The sequence below is a fragment of the Bison bison genome, unplaced genomic scaffold (assembly GCF_000754665.1).
Source record: "Bison bison bison isolate TAMUID 2011002044 unplaced genomic scaffold, Bison_UMD1.0 scf7180017864327, whole genome shotgun sequence".
Classification (NCBI taxonomy): Eukaryota; Metazoa; Chordata; class Mammalia; order Artiodactyla; family Bovidae; genus Bison; species Bison bison.
The window spans coordinates 7,420,587-7,441,269 of NW_011494899.1; the positions used below are offsets into that span (position 1 = coordinate 7,420,587).

The 20,683-nt window shown below is 41.6% G+C and overlaps 1 protein-coding gene across 1 annotated transcript in view; it reads left to right on the forward strand.

The window, feature by feature from the left end:
* GNPTAB (N-acetylglucosamine-1-phosphate transferase, alpha and beta subunits) overlaps positions 1-20,683 on the forward strand; it is a 74,398-nt gene that overhangs the window by 18,187 nt on the left and 35,528 nt on the right. Inside the window, exons 2-5 of the mRNA XM_010853439.1 lie at positions 5,362-5,447; positions 13,555-13,674; positions 14,713-14,754; positions 17,268-17,473. Coding sequence (XP_010851741.1) covers positions 5,362-5,447; positions 13,555-13,674; positions 14,713-14,754; positions 17,268-17,473 — 454 coding nt within the window. The remainder of the gene's footprint in view (positions 1-5,361; positions 5,448-13,554; positions 13,675-14,712; positions 14,755-17,267; positions 17,474-20,683) is intronic.

The window sequence follows — 20,683 nt, forward strand, 5'->3', positions numbered from 1 at the left end:
CAGGGCATGCTAGTGGTAAAAAACCCCACCTGCCAATGCAGGAGACCAAAGAGTCGCAGGCTTGATTCCTGGGTTGGGAAGATACCCTGGAGGAGGGCATGGCAACCCATTCCAGTCTTCTTTGCCTAGAGAACCCCATGGACAGAGGAGCCTGGGGTGCTGTGGTTCCTAGGGTTGCAAAGAGTTGGACGTGACTGAAGCAGCTTAACACACATGCATGCAAAGGTCACTCAAAGTGACAGAGCTGGGATGAAAACCTGCATCCCAAGTAATAACCCAGCATTCCTTCTGTCTCCCCCAAGGTCTAAGAGTAGAGAACTCTGCACTAGAAGAGTGTTCCTAAATGTGTTAGAGAAGGACCCTTCGCTGTTGCTGTTCTTTCCAACATACTAGAGTGGTTTGGAGATGGTGAGATTAGTTTATCTGATGAAGGAAGGCATGTTATGTTCACATCAGCACATCAGCATTGCCCAGACATTGGTGAAGCTCGTGCTCTCTGCTGTTTTCTCCCCACCTTCCAGGTGGTCCTACTAACTGAGGACAATTATATTGAGCTTTATTTTTTCGTGGCTTATTTTACAAGAAAAATAGATATACTGGTTGTCCTTTTGCAAGCTACTGAGGAATATTGATGGAGAATCACTTCCTTTTGAGCTCATAAGCTGATACGGATAAATACAATTGTATTACTGAATATAGATACGTAGTCTGTTATATATTTAGCAAAACAGATGGCATTTCTTAGCTATGTGCTTGTCATTGGTTCGGTGCTGTTCAATATCAAAGGTAGAGCTCATTTCTCCTCCTTTGGGAATCAGCAAGTCCAGGTGGACAGGCCAGTTGTATGCACTTACAATCTCAAGTATACCATGACTAAAGTGGGACTCTCGAATCCCACCAGCTCTCATCCCTTCTATACTTGCTCCTCCCATGTCAGTAAATGGCCCTAGTCTGTGTTCAATTACTCATTCTGCTGCTGCTGCTGTTGCTGCTAAGTCGCTTCAGTCGTGTCCGACTCTGTGCGACCCCATAGACGGCAGCCCACCAGGCTCCCCCGTCCCTGGGATTCTCCAGGCAAGAACACTGGAGTGGGTTGCCATTTCCTTCTCTAATGCGTGAAAGTGAAAAGTGAAAATGAAGTCACTCAGTAAGTGTCCGACTCTTCATGACCCCATGGACTGCAGCCTACCAGGCTCCTCCATCCATGGGATTTTCCAGGCAAGAGTACTGGAGTGGGGTGCCATTGCTAGAAACGCTGAAAACCTAGCGATCGCCTTGATTCTCTTCTCCTTCACTCCCCTCTCCCGTCTGGGAGCAGATCCCTCTACCATTCCTTGTTTCCCAGTTGAACTGCTGACAGACTTCCGTTCATCCTTTAAGACTCTGCTAACGCTGGAATCAAGATTGCCGGGAGAAATATTAATAACCTCAGATATGCAGATGACACCACCCTTATGGCAGAAAGTGAAGAGGAACTAAAAAGCCTCTTGATGAAAGTGAAAGTGGAGAGTGGAAAAGTTGGCTTAAAGCTCAACATTCAGAAAACGAAGATCATGGCATCCGGTCCCATCACTTCATGGGAAGTAGATGGGGAAACAGTGGAAACAGTGTCACACTTTGTTTTTTTGGGCTCCAAAATCACTGCAGATGGTGACTGTAGCCGTGAAATTAAAAGATGCTTAGTCCTTGGAAGGAAAGTTATGACCAACCTAGATAGCATATTCAAAAGCAGAGACATTACTTTGCCAACAAAGGTCCGTCTAGTCAAGGCTATGGTTTTTCCAGTGGTTATGTATGGATGTGAGAGTTGGACTGTGAAGAAGGCTGAGCGCCGAAGAATTGATGCTTTTGAACTGTGTTGTTGGAGAAGACTCTTGAGAGTCCCTTGGACTGCAAGGAGATCCAACCAGTCCATTCTGAAGGAGATCAGCCCTGGGTGTTCTTTGGAAGGAATGATGCTAAAGCTGAAACTCCAGTACTTTGGCCACCTCATGGGAAGAGTTGACTCATTGGAAAAGACTCTGATGCTGGGAGGGATTGGGGGCAAGAGGAGAAGGGGATGACAGAGGATGGGATGGCTGGATGGCATCACTGACTCAATGGATGTGAGTCTGAGTGAACTCCGGGAGTTGGTGATGGACAGGGAGGCCTGGCGTACTGCAATTCATGGGGTTGCAAAGAGTTGGACACGACTGAGCAACTGAACTGAACTGAACTGAACTGAACGTTGCTTCTAAAGGGCAGTCTTTCCCGGTGTCTTCCTGAAAAGAGTCAGGTGCTCCTTCAGTGCAGCTGTAGCCTGCGATAAAGTTCTTTATTAAAAATAATCAACTGTAATTCCTTGAAGTCAGGTAACTTAGTTTAATTCTCTTTGTAAATATGGTACCAGGCACATTAAACTCAACACACTTTAAAATTAGTTGTTTTATTTATTTTTTGATTTTTTATTCTTCTAAAAATTTTTTTGGGCTGTGCTGTGCAGCATTCAGCATCTTAGTTCCCACATCTGGGGTTGAACCTATGCTCCCTGCGGCGGCAGTGCGGAGCCTTGACTAGCTAGACTGCCAGGGAAGTCCCTAAAATCAGTTGTTTTTAAATCAGTGGTTTGAGTGGGAGAGTTATTAATTTGTGGTGTTTATGAAACATCCCAGTGAAGTGATGTTGTAAAGGTAGGCAGAGGCCAGGTCTTGAGAAGTCTGAATGCCAGAAAAAGAAGCTAGTAGCAGTTGTAGCTCATTTGGGTCCACAGGGCCTTCAGTGTAGCCAGCTGTTGTCATGTGACTGCATTCTGGCCAATAAAAATGGAAGGTGTACATGCAGCTTCTGAAAGTCTCCTTAAAAGAGGGGCTTGTCTTCCCTCGCTCTCCTCTTCTGTTGGCTGGAGTGATATCTAAGTGACCAGGGCCCCCACAGTCATCTTAGTGTATCAAGGCCACATCCTAGGGTTGGTAGAGCAGGACCCCAGAAGAAGCCTTGGCAAGAGTGAAGGCCTTCCCGGAAGAGGAGCAGAATGAAAGGGCACATTAAAAGGTCAGATAGATGGGATTGAGCTGGCAAAGGAGACTGAAAAGGAGCCACCAGAACGATGGGTGGAAAACCAAGAAAGTGATTCAAGAAGGAGGCACTGAGTGACGCTGCCAGCTGAGTAAGATCGCAACCAGGAAATTGTCATGGGGTTTGACGAAGTGGAAGCCTTGGTAGGGCAGTGAAGTGGTGAGAGCAAAAGTGGTGCTGGAGTGGCTGGAGGGTGGGTAGGAGAAGTCTCTCTGAAGATAGCTGCCCTTAAAGAGACAGAAAGTTCAGAGTAGAGTGACTAAGATGGAGGGGGTTTGGAGGGGAGGGAACGTTTCCCTGAGATGCTGGAATATGCTGATATGCTAATGGGAATAATCCTATTGAAAGGGAAAGAGAAAGAAGGCAAGGTCTTGAGAAGATGAGTTGATGAGATCCAGACAGAGATTGAGTGTTTGCAAGGATGGGGGACACTTTCTCTGTCGTAAAGGGAGTGAAGAAGAAACTGGGGCACGTGTGTAGGTAGGTTTATAGATTTGGGGTGCACGCATGAGGGAGCTTTTATCTAAAGCTTTCCATTTTCTCCTGAAATGTTGAGCAAGGTCAGCTGAAACCTCCACAGGTTGTGAGGTCACCATCCCCCATATCTTGTCCATCTCTTCTGTTGTAACTCGTGTTCTGTGCTGTGAAAAGTTCCCCGTGTTTTGGATGGATCATGTGGCTGCCTTGAAGTCCTCCAGTGCCCCCGTTTCCCACGGCACACATGGCAGGTCCCCTTCAGGGGACCCTTCCCCAGCCCCATCTCTCTTTAGGTACTCTGTGCTCCAGCCAAAGCCACCGGAACAGTTGCCCTCAAACGACCCCCATTGCTGCCTCTCAACCTTTGAACATGCAATCAAAATTCATCCATTCACTCAGTGCCTGCCCTATAACTGTGCTCCATCCAAATGAATGAGCTACAGTACAAGGATAGTTCGGGACTGCCCTGGTGGTCCAGTGGCTAAGACTGTGCTTCCAATGCAAGGGGGTCCATGGGTTTGATTCCTGGCTGGGGGACTAAGATCCCACATACCGTGTGGCAAGGCCAAAAAATAAAATTAAAAAAAAAATTCAAAAGGATACTTATATAATTATGTAAATAAAAGCTACAGCTTCTGGCCTGTGGAAGGGGGAGGGGAGTCAAAGGGATTTAGTGCATTGTGATATGAGGACTGGGTCCTGGAGAACAAGTCCACCAGGTAGGGAGAAAAGGTCAGTGCCAGGCACTGAGTGAATGGATGAATTTTGATTGCTTTACCTGTTTCTTTTGCAATTCTTTATTTAAAAGAATTTTTATTGAAATATAGTTGATTTACAATGTTAATTTCTACTGTACAGCAAAGTGATTCAGTTATACATATGTATACATATGCATTCTTCTTCTAAAAATTCTTTTCCATTTTGGTTTATCATAGATATTGACAATAGTTCCCGGTACTATACAGTAAAACTTTGTTGTTTACCTGTTCTATTTATATGCTCTAACCCAAATTCCCACTCCATCTCTCTCCCACCCCCTCCCTGGTATATATATAAAACTGCATTTTTTTTTTTTATCCATGCATCTGTTAATGGATATTAGATTGTTTCCAGTCTTGGCTATTGTAAATAGTGCTGTTGTGCATGTATATTTTTGAATTATATTTTTGTCTGGATATGTGCCCAGGAGTGGGATTGCTGGATCATATGGCAGTTCTATTTTTAGTTTTTTGAGGAACCTCCTTGTTTTTTTGAGGAATCTTCTCTTTTCCATAGTGGCTGCACCAACTTAGATTCCCACCAGCAGTGTGGGAGGGTTCACCTTTCTCCACACTCTGCCAAGCATTTGTTATTTGTAGTCTTCTTAATGATGGCCATTCTGACTGTGCGAGGTGGTATCTCATTGTAGTTTTAATTTGCATTTCTCTAATAATTAGCAGTGTTGAACATCTTTTCATGTGCCTGTCGGCCATCTGTATGTCTTCTTTGGAGGAATGTCTATTTAGTTCTGCCTATTTTTCAATTGGATTGTTTGTTTTTTGTTGTTGAGTTGCATGAACTGTTTATATATTTTGGCAATTAAGCCCTTGTTGGTCACATCATTTGTAGATACTTTCTCCATGTCCATAGTTTATCTTTTTATTTTGTTTATGGTTTTCTTTGCTATGCAGAAACTTGTAAGTTTAGGTCCCAATTGTTTATTTTTACTTTTATTTCTATTGCCTTGGGTGTCCTTTAGCAATCCTTAATGAAATTAAGATGAAATGAAAGTTATACACTCTCAATATTTGATGCAAAGTAAACATTGTTTCTTTTTCTTTCTTTCCCTAGGTGGTTCTGGAATGGAGCCGGGATCAATACCATGTTTTGTTTGATTCCTACAGAGACAACATTGCTGGGAAGTCCTTTCAGAATCGGTGAGAAGAGACCACTTTTGGAGAGTAGCTTATTTGGGCTCAAATGATAAGTTGTGAAATCACCCATGCTTTATATGGAACAGTTGAAGGGGCCTTTCCAAGTTGTAGATATGATTTAGCTTGTCACACGTGAAGGAACCTTGTAATCCATCCTCACGTTTCTAGGGATGACAAATTTAATTCTCAAAGAGCAATCCTGCCTTGCTGAGTATTGAGTACTTTAAGTTACATGAGCTCACTCTGTCCTTGACCCAGTTCTGTGAGGTAAAGATAATTCCATCCCCCTAGGATGAGAAAGCCAGATGGCTACTCTGTAGCCAGTTCCAAGCCCCAGCCAGTTTGCCCATCACTGTGTTCATAACCAGGGCATCTGCTGTGGCATCCACCAGGACCCTCACACGCCCTGTGGTCACCACACCTTGCTGCCTCGCTATGGGGAGGAGCAAAGCACCTCACACATGGGGTCTTTTTCTCCTTAAGGCCAAGCTTCTTGGTGCAGCCACTCCTGAATGCTGCCTTCACCCTTCCTCTTCCTTGGAGATTTCTTCCTGCCTCATGAGGCAGACCTCAGAGTGCAAGCAATCTTTTCCAACATCCTCCTTTCCTCTCGCAGCTAAAGTGAATCACACAGGCTCTTTTCCTGTTTTGCCTGTAAAACTGTTACTTACATTGTTTTATATCATAAAAGCAATATATGTCTGTGGTTGAAAACAGTTCAAGCAGTACAGAAAAGTAGAAAGGAAAGCCTATCTCTGTCTCATTCTGAATTTCCCCTGACCCAGAGCAACCATGGCAAATGAATTTTTGTTTTGGATTCTTCTGGTGTCTGTCCTTTTAACCTAAAAAAAAAAAAGAATGGAAAACAGAATTGTCTCCTTTTTGGCTTACTTTATGCAGTATCTGTTGACTCCTTTCCATTGTAATGGTACAAGGCTAGTCACTGTAGGGCATGGAGCAGGGGGTGACCAGAAACAAACATGGGGTAGCCAATAAAGCACGTTACCCTCTTAGAAGACAATTATGTAACTATCAAAGACCGTAATCAGAAATTTCCCTCGGTCCTGACTGTTTATTTTCCCTGGAGAATAAACTCCATGAGTCCTTCTCTTTACCTTCACTGAACCAGAAAACCTAGTAAAAGTATAAATAGTAATTGGTGTTGATTGGTGCACCTCGAACATTTTCTGGGAGTGCCTCTAGACTACATCAGCAATTTATACGAAGCTCTTGTTTCTGTTTAGAATTACTGCCTGGCGCCTCCATCCACTTGTTAGGAGTACCTATGTGGTTCCTATCAAATAAGTAGTTTTTATAAAAAGCTATGCCAATTAGTTCTAGACGTATGCACTATTATAGTCCCGAACATCTCAGCAAGGAAGGGCTGTGGGATCCCTTGAGTTCACTTAAAGCTTTACTGTTTAGTCCTTAAAGCATCCTGTGTATGAGTGGCATCCCTGAATTTGCTCCTTCAATTAAGGTTGAATCTTTGAGCCCTACTCTGTTTTAGATGCTGAGATCTGACTCTCTACTGTAAAGCATTTTGTAGTTACGTAGGGGAGATAGCTTATCAACAAGTACCTGAGGAAGTAGGGAAACTCTAGATCTTTCTCTTAGGAGCTCTTAAAATAGCAGTTTCCAAAGACACAGGGGGTGGGGGGCAGTGAGGAGGGGGGCAGTGGAACCAAAGCTACTTTTATGACAACACTGAGGTGTTATTTGCCTTTTTTATTGCGTTGACATTTGCACTCATCGTGTGAAAGCCATGGTGGGTAAAATTGCAACACCATCACCATTGATCTGCAGGAGTCAGAAAAATGCTGAGTTTGCTTAAGAGTGTTCCTGAAACGTCAGTTTGATTATATCTTGGCCCTGTGAGTACACATTTTCTTAATGTTGCGTGTGATGCAATGGAAAGCACACTGCAAGCACCTCATGGTGCCTGTCTTGAGGAAAAGCCCTCATGCAGTTGTTTTGAGTTGCAACCTGAACTTGGTTTATTTCATGGATCATCGTTGTTATTACTTGAAAGGACACATGGCAGGGTCAGTACTCAGGCTTGGTTATATTTGGCAGGTAGTTTCTTTGCAGTGAACAAAGCAATCCTGTGTTTTAAGGGAAAGAAACAAAGTCATTATTGCCAATGATAAAATTTGAGCTTTCAAGTGAAATTAGAATTTAAGAAAACTTGTTTCCACGCCTGTGAGCCTAACATTTCACATTATTATATAAAGACTTCTTTGATTAGATTTGCAGCATTATCCAAGAAAATCACATTTGTTAATATTATGTAAGAAAATTAAGGAAATACGTCACCATGTGGCTGAACTGCATAACTCAGTAAGCTTTTGTTTTCCAGATAGCCAATGTATTGATGTTATAGAATTTTACACAGATAAAAAAGCCGTTCAGTGTGCAAGAAAGACCAATGAATTTTAATGTAAAAGCACAAAAAGTTCATTAATATGGTTTCAGATTATACATTGCAGCTGATTTTTAAGAAACTACCACTTACTTTGGTGTGGTATCAAATAATATCCACCACTATTTGAAAAGGCTATTAAAATACCCCTTCCCTTTCCAACTGCGTGTCTGTAAGCCTGAGTTTTCTTCAACCCAAACAGCATCTGGGAACAGATTGAATACTGAAGATTGAGATGCTTCCTTGCTTCTCCTAAGTCATTAAAGAGATGTGGAGAAATGTAAAGCAACGCCTCTCACTGAATTTTTGTTTTGTTTTTTGAAAAATACTACTGTTTTCATTTAAAACAGCACGTGAAGGGATTTACTGTTGTTTTAAAATGAATTAATATTTTTTGAAAGTCTGACTAACTTTTGAAAATGGCAAGTGTGGGTATTTACAAACTATAAACAAGCTTTGGGGCTTCTTAAGAATTTTTGAGTGTAAAGTGTCTGGACCCTAAAAAGTTTGAAAATCATTCCTTAACATAGCAGTTCTCAAGCTTCAGTGTGCAGCAGAATTCCACAGAGGGCTTGACAAAATGCAGTTTCTCCCCACCTCCAGAGTTTATGCATCTGTAGGTCTCAGGGGTACAGAGAATTTTCACGTCTTAAAAAGTTCACTGGTGATACTGAAACTCCTGGTTTGGTGACCACACTACGAGAACTGTTGCAGTAACGGATTCGTAATGAGACATAATTTTCCTACTTCTCCAGTTTTTATTATAAAACAACGCTGATTGTCCTAAGCAAAGCTCAATGTGGCTGTCTTTTTCATCCCAGCGTTTGTGAGCACTCAGCCTCCTCTGTCTGATGCTGTGCTGCATGCTGATGGTGCCTCTCAGCCTTGACAGAGCCTCAAAGCTTTTAGAAGGAAAACTAGCTCACACAATCTAGATACTGAGGTCAGCTCTCTTAATCATGTTCTCTTTCTAAAGAGTATGTGTGTGTTCTCAGTGTTTCTTCTTATAATTTTGTTGTTGTTTGGTTGCTAACTGTGACCCCCAAGGATGGTAGCCCATGATGCTCCTCTGTCCGTGGGATTTCCCAGGCAAGAATACTGAAGTAGGTTGCCATTTCCTTCTCCAGGGGATCTTCCTGATCCAGGGCTCAAACCTGAGTCTCCTGTATTGCAGGCGGATTCTTTACTGCTGAGGAACTAGGGAAGCCCCTCCTAATTTTAGGTTGCATTAAAATGTAGTTTGATTTCTATGCAGGGATATTTCAAAATTACCTAATTTTGATGATGACAATAAAAGGTAATATTACATGGATGTTGATGGTTGGATAGCTCTCCAATTCAGGGAACATGAACTTCGGCAAACTCTGGCAGATAGTGAGGGACAGGGAGGCCTGGTGTGCTGCAGTCCATGGAATTGCAAAGAGTCAGACATGACTTAGCAACTGAAGAAAAACACCGTAACATCATATGTTCTAGTATGTTTTTAAATAGCCATAATTTTTATAGGAAGTTTTCAGTGTTTTGCTAGTGTTTCTGCATGTCTTTTTAATGTTGTCCCTGAATGAAAAAAAAAAAAAAATCCCATTCTATATGCCAGTATCAAGTGAATATATAAATTATGTACTGCTACTAATTGTGAGGTATTAAATTAGGGGCTCAGTTTTGTCATCTCTAAAATGCAGATATTAGATTAAGTGTAAAATCTCTTCCAGCTTTGGTTCTCAGATGCTATTTATGTTCTAAGTTTTCTTCTCTGCTTTATGGAATGTAGAACCAAGGGACTATTAAGTGCCTTCATATTCATTTAAACTAAAGTGATTAAAATAAGAGTGGTATCACTGTTACCACGGCTTTGGTTCTGAATCATAGATCACTTACTTAGTCTTCAGCTCTAAGATAAAGGCTTCCTTCTCATCTGGAGACTAAGATAGTGGTCTGTGGTTAGAATGAAAGCCTCAGACTCACTGTGACCATGTCTAAGAAGTAGAAAAACAACTGACTCACTGCCCAGGGGCAGATCACAGGATCTTCTCAGGGTTGTCAGTTTAACACCAGAGAGTTAGGTTGATCATGTAATACAGTCTTACTAGAAGAGCCAGGACGTAAATGCATTATATATTTAATGTTGCTTTCCTTGGTTGAGCTTGTAGAGATAATCTGTTGACTATTAAAACAATCTTTAATAGCAGATAGTTACTTGTACAGGAAAACTTTGGAATGTGCATATTTCTCCTTCCTTTTTAAAAGCCTTTCTAAAATATGTCACTTAAGTGGGATTTTTGTTGTTGTTAATTGGTCTATACGTAGACCACAAGATCCCCTGGAAGAGGAAATGGCAACCCAATCCAGTTTTCTTGCCTGGAGAATCCCATGGACGGAGGAGCCTGGTGGGCTACAGTCCACGGGGTCACAAAGAGTTGGACACGACTGAGTGACTTAACTTTCACTAACTTTAACTTAGACTACCTGTGACCTAACTTACATGTGGGTAATGTGAAGCATTTTTTTTTTAATAGAAGAGACAACTGTTTATGTTGAGGGAATGAACTGATAGTTATTTAGACAGTAAATACATATTAAACCCCACTGTGTCTCAGGCACTATTCCTAGGCACATAGTATTGAACAGGAGGAACTCATTGACTTCACACAGAAGTGATATTTTAGTGGGGGAGGCTTTTATTTATTTATTTTAATTAAAAAAATGTGAACTGTAATCTACATAAAAGTCAGTAGTTCTCAAAGTGGGTTTCTGGACCAGCAGCATTGGCATTACCTGGGAACTTGTTAGGAATGCAGTTTCTGGGGCTCCCAATCCAGACCTAGTCAATGAGAGACTCTGTAGATGGAGCCTAGCCACCTGTCCAGCAAGTCCTATAGGTGCTTCTGATGTCTGCTGACATTCGGAACATCCATATAGAAACATGCAGAAGAAGATCAAGAGAAAGTAGTGTTTGCATATCATGACAGTAGGGAGAGAGAGCCTGAGAGTGTATGGGAAAGAGAGGAAGGAATTAATGAAGATGGGCACAGAATGTGTGACACCCATTTCTGCCTTAGAGCTGCTCAGTGTAGTGGAAGACAGAAAAATAGCACAACCAGTATGCTAAGGACTCCTTGGAGAGTGGAGTACAATGGAAGCTGCCTGTTAAACGGTACATTTTCTTTGTGAGAGGTGAGGGAAGAGGGCGTTTGGGGAATGAGGAAGTAGTTAAAAGAAGCAGGAAAGAAAGGATATTCTAAGCAGAGGAAGTGTGTTCAAAGGTACAGAAGCCTGCAAGCTCTTCCCTGTTTGGGTAAGGGCATATAGCTCGCACGTCTGGAGCACGAGGTATGGATTATGAAGTTTAGATTTCATTCTGCAGGCAGTGATGCACCTTGATGGGAGGACTCGTAGATGTTCAGCTGTCACTTGTGCCTGAGTATGAGGTGGTTGATTCCACATTTTTCCCCATGAAACTCTGGGTCCCCTGGTACCTCTTTGACTCTTGTCTCTTCTTAGGTTCTTCCCTTTGCTCTTGTTTGTCTGTCACACTGTTTGTGTGTGTCACACTGGCCTCTCATTCTTTAACCATGCCAGATAAGCAGCTGCATCAGGGCCTTTGCACAGGATATTTCCCTTCTCTGGGCTCTACTTGCCCAGTTGCCCACATGGCGGCTTCCTCACTTTCTTTACCTCTTTGCTGAAATGCCAACCTTTTCAGTAAGGCCATCTCTGATCTCCCTATTTAAAACTGACTCCACCCCACCACACGTAAGACCTAGACACACTGTATATCCCCCTTTTCTGCTCCATAACATTGAATATCATCTGACTTCATTTATTTGGTTTATTTCCTGTCTTCACCTTTCTAGAATGTAGGCTTCATGAAGGCATGCATTTTGGTCTGTGCTGAGTCCCCAGCACTTAGAACAGTGCCTGGCACGGCATATACTAGCACTCTGGAGATAGTTCTTCAATCAGTGGATAAATACTTCTTTCATCCAGTCATCTCATCTTCTTTTAAGCTAGAAGTGATTATCACTCTATTTTCTTCCTTCCATAATTTGAATGATTTATCCCCCAAACAGCATTATTTCTCCCTGAGATTATTAACCTGTGGCCAAAACAGATTGTTAAACATTTTAGTCTTTGGAGCCCTTTGTGCGCTGGGGGCCCGATCCTGTGCCTGACCTGTGAGGAAGACAAAAAGGAGGGTAAACTTGGGTCCTTGGCCTAAAAATAAAACAACCCCCCTCACACCCCCTAAAAAAAATAACCCTGAAAGTGTAGTGTTCCTTGGAAAAGATCAAACCTGAAACAGAATCATCCAAAATATGTCTTATATTACCATGAGCTCTGTAGTATAGTTCCAGAGCAGGCACTGAAAGATGGGTAGGATCTTGGTAAGCTGATGAAGGAAAGGAGGAAAAAACTTTTTAGCAGGGATTAAATCTGAGATGGAGCTTAGGACAGTCAGGGATTAAAAGCCTGCCTGACATTTGGGCTTCCCTGGTGGCTCAGATGGTAAAGAATCTGCCTGCAATGTGGAAGACCTGGGTTCGATCCCTGGGTTGGGAAGATCCCCTGGAGAAGGGAATGGCTACCCACTCCAATATTCTTACCTGGAGAATTCCATGAACAGAGGAGCCTGGCAGGCTACAGTCCCTGGGGTCGAAAAGAGTAGGACATGACTGACTAACTTTCACTTCACTGACTCCTAAGGTCAGGGGTATGATAGATAGTAAGGGAAAAATCGAGCAGGTTTGGGAAGGTCTTCTATGCTAGTGTCTCAAGTAAGTCATCAAGCTCCTACCTGCCAGGCACAAATCCTAGTCTGCAGGGTACTTTAGGGAACAAAGCAGATGCGATTCCTGCTGCCCTGGAGCTTACATTCTAGGGGAGGCACAGATGAATTACCAGTATATGTAGCATGTCAATTATTTAATATGTTAGGAGATTACTGCTATAAAAAAGAAAAAAACAGAGTCCAGCAAACAAGATTGGGAGGGGCCCAGCTTGGTGGCAACAGAGAATGGGAAGTCTATAGCGTTAAATGGGTAGGTCTTCGTTGTGGAAAGTGAAAGTCGCTCAGTTGTGTCCGACTCTTTTTGACCCTGTGGCCTATACAGTCCATGGAATTCTTCAGGCCAGAATACTGGAGTGGGTAGCCTTTCCCTTCTCCAGGGCATCTACCCAACCCAGGGATCGAACCCAGGTCTCCCGCATTGCAGGCAGATTCTTTACCAGCTGAGCCACAAGAGAAGCCCCAACATTGTGGACTGCTGGCTGACTTTTTGGGGGTCATTTTGTTTAAGCTTCTAATTTCTTTTCTGTGTTTGGCTGCATTTGTATCCCAGCTTCCTCATTTGCTAAACTGAGAAAGTAGCAGTTTGAGCTTCTAAGACCTCCTCTACAGTCTTAAAATGGAAAGGACAGCAGCCTCTTTCCAGGGTGGTTGTGATGATCAAATGATGCAAAACTACATCAAGTGTCTAGTAGAATACAGCTCACAGAGAAGGTCCTCAGTAAATATTACTGCCCAAGCCCCAGTTTCAGAACATGCAAGTTTATGATATGCACCATGGTTGGATTACCTTTTTGTTGATATTCTTCCATAACCCCTGAGATTAATTCCTGTATGCTCTTCGTATTCCCAAATATATTGGAAAAATGAGTATAAGCCTGAGGACTTATGGGTTTCCCTAGGCTCTGTCTGCCCATGCCGATCGACGTGGTTTACACCTGGGTGAATGGCACAGATCTTGAACTGCTGAAAGAACTGCAGCAAGTCAGAGAACAGATGGAGGAGGAGCAGAAGGCAATGAGGTAAAACCGATTGGATTGTTAGAGAACAAAACACAGCACGTTCTACAGTTATAAGTAACAGTACATTTCAGAAGGTAAGACAATGGCTCACACTGTTGTTCAAATAAGAGTCTGCATCTCAAGTTCATGCCGTTAGAGGATTCTGGCAGTCATGTATCCGACCCTTGTTTCTTGGTGCCCAACGAGGACTTAGCCACTTTGGCGAGATCTTGGCCTCACCCTGCCAGGTGGCCACTGTCTCATGAACGTGGTGCTGTAGGTCTCTGAGGGCCTAAAGGTGGAGGAGCCACCCAAGGGAGCCCCAGTCTTCCTCCTCATTTAGCCTGAGTCCCAGGTGTGATAGTTTCATGAAGTGAGGTTTTGTTATTCAAGACAGCTAGATTAGTCCCTTGAAAATAAAACAGACCTGCAGACATAACTTTTCTTCCATTTGATAAAGGTAGTAAAAAGTATATTTGTTACCCTTTTTAATATCAAACAGTACACTATGGAATTAGAAACCTGGGTAGTTGTTTTAATGGAATTTTGATTATTTTATGTACTTTATCTGGGAAAAATACAGTGGGTTTCTGGAGAACCTTCTGAACCAGGGGTCTGGCTGATGTAATTTCCCCTTTGATTCCTCAGGAGTATTTATTGGGAGTTCCCCTATTCATTTCTTTGTAAATGTTATGGGTGCACCCCAGTTTCAGGTCTTTGGCCCTGTTATACTGCAACACATTTGTCTGTCTCTCTCTCTGTTCTCTCTGTGCATGAAAATGACTTTAATAGCCTCGTACCAGTTTTACTAGTAAAATGTAAAAGCTTATGTTTTAAGTAAATTTTCCTGGTTACTATGGATGGGACATGATAATATTTGTTGATCGTATCCTATTAAAATGTAGAATTTATTATGCATAAATATTACACACAGTACAGTACTTCTTAACCTACTGGTTGGTCCTTGTGGAGTAACCAGGAAAATCAATGTTGTTAAGTTCTCATTTAAGGCTAACACTTGTCCATGCGTGTGTAATGAAATCTGTTTCCTTTCACTAGAGAAATCCTTGGGAAGAACACAACAGAACCAACCAAGAAGAGGTAAGCATTTTGATTTTCCTCTCAGGAGTGAAAATCAAAGGAGTGAAGTGAAATGTCCAGATTTTTCTCCCTTGCTTTTGTTGGCTACACAGTATTTTTTATTTTACTGTGTTGCTCCTTTTCAGTCACTCTTCTGCAGTCATTCTTCCCTAAATTAAGTGCATACATCAGATGAGAACACAAAGGCAGAGTTGATTGAGGGCTCTGATTATTCTTGTTGTAGGTAACCAAAGCGTTATCGTCTCTAGATGCATTAGGTAACGTTTTTCTTCTTTGCCCTTTCTATTCATCAGTCTTGATGTGCTATTCTCTTGGTCCATTCAAATCTGACTTATACTGTTTTCATTTATAGAATCTGTGTCCATTGTTTAATTATGTGTTCAATGTATATTTCCTTATCTTTAAAAGCCAACATAATCATATGTCTTACATCTAAGGATTTAGGAAGGAGATTTAACCCAATGACAAGAATCAGATTATTTCTCATTGGAATCATACCTGACACTAAATAGGCCCTTAACACAAGACTGTCTCACGAACAAGCAGAAATCTGGTAACTGCCACTTGCCCACTGAACCATCAGACTTAAAATAGAAGAGTTATTCTTAGAAGTGATCCAGAAGTGCCTTCTGAATCACCTCTTAATGTTAACTATGCTTATTTATTTATAAATATCTATTACTAATACTGTTATTTTTAAATGACTTTTAAATTAAAGCTGTGATGTGACATTACAGAAAGGTTAAGAGGAAAGAAAAGAACAAGCTCACATAATTCTATGGCCCTCACTCCACAATTATGATCATTTTCTTATTTCCTTTTCATGCACATTTTTATAGTAAACAATTTCTAATCTGTACAGTTTTGTATTCTATTTTTTGTTTTATGTAATCATACATATTTCTATGTTATCGTACTACTTCTTACTTATCCATTTTAATGCTGCTCTGCTGCTAAGTCACTTCAGTTGTGTCCAACTCTGTGGGACTCCATAGACGGCAGCCCACGAGGCTCCCCTGTCCCTGGGATTCTCCAGGCAAGAACACTGGAGTGGGTTGCCATTGCCTTCTCCAACGCAGGAAAGTGAAAAGTGAAAGCGAAGTCGCTGAGTCTTGTCCGACTCTTAGCGACCCCATGGACTGCGGTCCACCAGGCTCCTCCATCCATGGGATTTTCCAGGCAAGAGTACTGGAGTGGGGTGCCATTGCCTTCTCCGTATCCATTTTAATAGTTGTATAATATTCCATAAAGTATACTATAATTTGCTAAATGTTGGGAACCTGCTGTATTTTCATTATTGATGCTATATGTGGGTCTGTGGCATTTTCTGTGTGTGGGTTTGTTTACTTTTCTTGTTTTTGTTTCTTTTCTACTTGGACTACATTCCTGGACATAAACTACTTAGGAAGAAGCATGTGTGTGTTTTCATGGGTCTGATGGAAGTATTGGGTGTGTGTGTGTGTGTGTGTGTGTGTGTGTGTGTGTGTATGTGTATGTTAGTCACTCAGTCTTGTCTGACTCTTTGTGACCCTATGGACTGTAGCCCACTAGGCTTCTCTGTCCATGGAGTTCTCCAGGCAAGAACACTGGAGTGGGTTGCCATTCCCTTCTCCAGGGTATCTTTCTGACCCAGAGATCTGACCCAGGGATCTGACCCTGCATTGCAGGCAGATTCTTTACCATCTGAGCCACCAGGGAAGCCCATAGGTATACATGATATATGTGTATATGTTAGCAAATTGCTTTTGCAAAGAGGAAATGGGGAATTCATCTGGAGGGACACTGCAGAGTTTGAGAAGGGTAAGCACGCTACACTTGGACGAACATTGCCTCTTCATATTTTGAGGGGTGCTAATTTAATAAGCTAAAGGTCATCGTTTTCTTTGCATTTCTTTGACCATTGATGAGGTTGCACAATTTCATGTATTGTTTATTAACTGGTCATAGCTCCTACCTTCTGAATTCTGTTCCATTGACTGTTATTCTAGGTATTTCTTATGTTTAGGCAGGAATATTTCATGTAAATTCATCTCACCTTGTCACATTTGCTTTTGTTTGCATTGTGTCCTGTTATATTCAGTGTACAGAGTTGTATTCTAGTTGGAATTGGTAAACTGTATCTGATGACATTGTTAACCAGAATTTATCTACTTCCTTATCTGTCTAATAATGGGCTTTATTGGAGTTACAGATGATATTGAAAACAATAGTAATGAAATGCTTAATTTCTTGTATACCTTTGAGTTAGTAAACTTTGTGGCAGTCTTATTTTATTAATAGGAGTTTGAAAGCTTTATCTTTTGAGTTATACTTGTTTAATAGTTTTCTACCATACTTGCTAACTTACTAAATTTTTATATTCTTGAAATAGAACTCCTTGTTTATTGAGCATTTATGATTTTTAAATAAAACACAGAAGAAACGTCTGTAAGATTTAGTAGTAACCAGTGGGCTTCTCAGCGTTGTTCACATTTTTCAAGCACGTAGTTGTGAGTATGTCCCTGTCTTTCCAGTGAGAAACCTCTGGAGTGTTTGCTGACGCACTGCATTAAGGTGCCAATGCTTGTCCTGGACCCAGCCCTGCCCACCAACGTCACACTGAAGGACCTGCCATCTCTTTATCCTTCTTTTCATTCTGCCAGTGATGTGTTCAACGTTGCAAAACCAAAAAACCCTTCCACTAACGTCTCAGTTGTTGTTTTCGACACTACTAAGAGCGGTAAGATCTTCTTGTGGGTGTTATAAAGTCTTGATATCATTGGATGCTGGGATAACAAAAGTTTGAATGGAACAGAATTGATTAAGTTTTTAAAAAATGCCTGATAAATTAAAAATATAACAAGGGAAGTAGAAGAGCTGCCACTGTATTTCAGAAAGGGGTTATATATTTTTCATTCTATGTAATACACATGCCAGCCTGAATGCTGAGGTCATGTCCTAAAACCTGGAACTCACATTTACTGTATTCTCTTGGCTCTGAGTTATTCTAGAAGCTTTTTTTTTTTTTAAACCATGTAATTCCTCAGCGAGGTTGTCTTCTGCAGCTTGGACTGACCATACTTGGAGCATTCATGCTGAATGTTCTGAAACGTCTGGTTATGCAGTAGATTTGGCCAGATAATATCAGTAAATCTGTAATTCTTCCATAAAACCTGCACCCACATCCTTAGAGATCCCGTCCTCCCATCTGGCCACTGAGCTGCTGAGCCCCACGCCTGTGTCTCCTTCAGTAATCCTTCCTCTTGTCTCCTTCCTTGGCACTGAGCCACTCTCTCTGGAACCTCTGCTTTCACTTGTGTAAGATGAAAGCTGTCTTATTCCTTTTACAGTTCTGTTCTTAAGTTCTCATTCTTTCAAGGTTGTACCTCCCAGCTTAAATCTTTGGAACTATCTTTGACCTGTTCTTACTCTAATCAGTAATCAGCCGCATCCTATGAACTGCTTTTTTTTGCAAGGATCTTATCTTTCATACTTAATCAGATTTCCTCTACACCCGACCAAATTTCTTCACTCAGTTCCAGTAATAGAGTCTGGTCTGCTCTGTCTGCCTCTAAAGTTCTTCTCAGATCTGTCCAGCACATAACTGATAAAATCAGCATTTTCTAATCTGTTTATAGTTGCTCTCTCTTTGGAGAGAATAATAGTAGTATGTATTTGTTTTTTACATGGATACAAACCCTCTTGCTGGTGATCCAGATCAAGGTTTAATTGCCTTGGTCCTGCCCGTCATCCCTTGCTTCGCAGCCCTCCTTGCATCTCCTCACAACTGTCAGTGTCTTCACACACAGATATGGGGTTGCCTGTCCCATTCTTCTTCCTCTCCCAGCCCATCTCCTGTTCTTCGTGTGTGTGTGTGTGTGTGTGTGTGTGTGTGTTTGGCTGCGCCATATGGCTTGTGGGATCTTAGTTCCCTGACCAGGGATCGAACCCTGGCCCTCGGCACTGAAAGCACAGAGTCCTAACCACTGGACCACCAGGGAATTCCCGCCATCTCCTGTTCTTTCCAGCCCCATCTCCAGTTCTGTCTCCATGAGGATCCTGGACTAGTACATTCACAATGATTTTATTTTTCTGTATCCCTGTAGTACTTGTAATCTAACTCACAACTTAGTTTTTGACTGCATAGGAGTTTATGGGGTTCTCATCTAATTTCTTCAGAGCAGAAACCTCCTCACCAGTTTGTGTACTGAACAGTGTCTAACATAGTGCTCATTTCCTGGGACTTATTATTTGTGATTTGAAAGGTCCAAGTGCAGACATCTCCCCCTTCACATTACCAACCTGTTTCTGAACTATTTTGTACAGAAACTTATTTTTTAAATTTATGCTATATTTTTTAAATATATAGGGAAATTAAAAGGATAATTTTTGACAAATTTAACAAGTTATATGATTTATTGTTTGGCTGAGTTTAGCTTTCAGTTCAGTTCAGTTATGTCCAACTCTTTGTGACCCCATGGACTGTAGCACCCCAGGCTTCCCTGTCCATCACCAACTCCCAGAGCATACTCAAACTCATGTCCATCAAGTCAGTGATGCCATTCAACCATCTCATCCTCTGTCAGCCCCTTCTCCTGCCTTCAGTCTTTCCCAGCATCAGGGTCTTTTCCAGTGAGTCAGTTCTTCACATCAGGTGGCCAAAGTATTGGAGTTTCAGCTTCAGCATCAGTCCTTCTAGTGAATATTCAGGACTGATTTCCTTTAGGATAGACTGGTTGGATCTCCTTGCAGTCCAAGGGACTCTTAAGAGTCTTCTCCAGCACCACAGTTCAAAAGCATCAATTCTTGAGCACACAGCTTTTTTTATAGTCTAACTCTCACATCCATACATGACTACTGGAAAAACCATAGCTTTGACTAGACAGACCTTTGTTGGCAAAGTAATGTCTCTGCTTTTAAATATGCTGTCTAGGTTGATCATGGCTTTCCTTCCAATGAACAAGTGTCTTTTAATTTCATGGCTGCAGTCACCACCTGCAGTGATTTTGGAGCTAAAAAAAAAATACAGTCTCTCACTGTTTCTATTTTCTCCCCATTTGTTTGCCATGAAGTGATTGGACTGGATGCCATAATCTTAGTTTTCCTAACATTGAGTTTTAAGCCAACTTTTTCACTCTCCTCTTTCACTTTTATCAAGAGGCTCTTTAGTTCTTTATTTTCTGCCATAAGGGTGGTGTCATCTGCATTCCTGAGGTTATTGATATTTCTCCCGGCAATCTTGATTCTAGCTTGTGCTTCATCCAGCCCGGTATTTCACATGATGTACTACAGGGTGACAGTTTGCAACCTTGACATACTCCTTTCCCAATTTGGAACTGGTCTGTTGTTCCATATCCAGTTCTAACTGTTGCTTCTTGACCCGCATACAGATTTCTCAGGAGGCAGGTCAGGTGATCTGGTATTCCCATCTCTTTAAGAATTTTCCACAATTTGTTGTGATCCACACAGTTAAAGGCTTTGGAGTAGTCAATAAAGCAGAAGTAGATTTTTTTTTGTACCTTGCTTGCTTTTTCAATGATCCAGTGGATATTGGCAATTTACTCTGATAACACTTCACCGGAAGAGAAAAAGGAATGATATTATGTTAGCAATTATAACTCAGTTATAAAGTCTATGGAGAGAATCTTGGGTTTTCCTCTACTCATTTTATGATGTGTCAAAGATGTAAAAGATTGTAAAGTTTGGGGTTTCCCTGGCAGTCCAGTGGTTAAGACTCCACACTTCCAATGCAGGGTGTGTGGGTTTGATCACTGGTCAGGGAACTCAGGTCCCACACGTGGCCAAAAAAAAGGATTGTAAAGTGTGATATAGGTAAGATTCATAGTAAGTAATAGTCTCTTAAACACTGGTTTTTAATTTCCACTTGGGTTTTTATTTGACTGTCCTGCTTATCACATTGACTCATTTAGTAAATATTTGTTGAGCCACT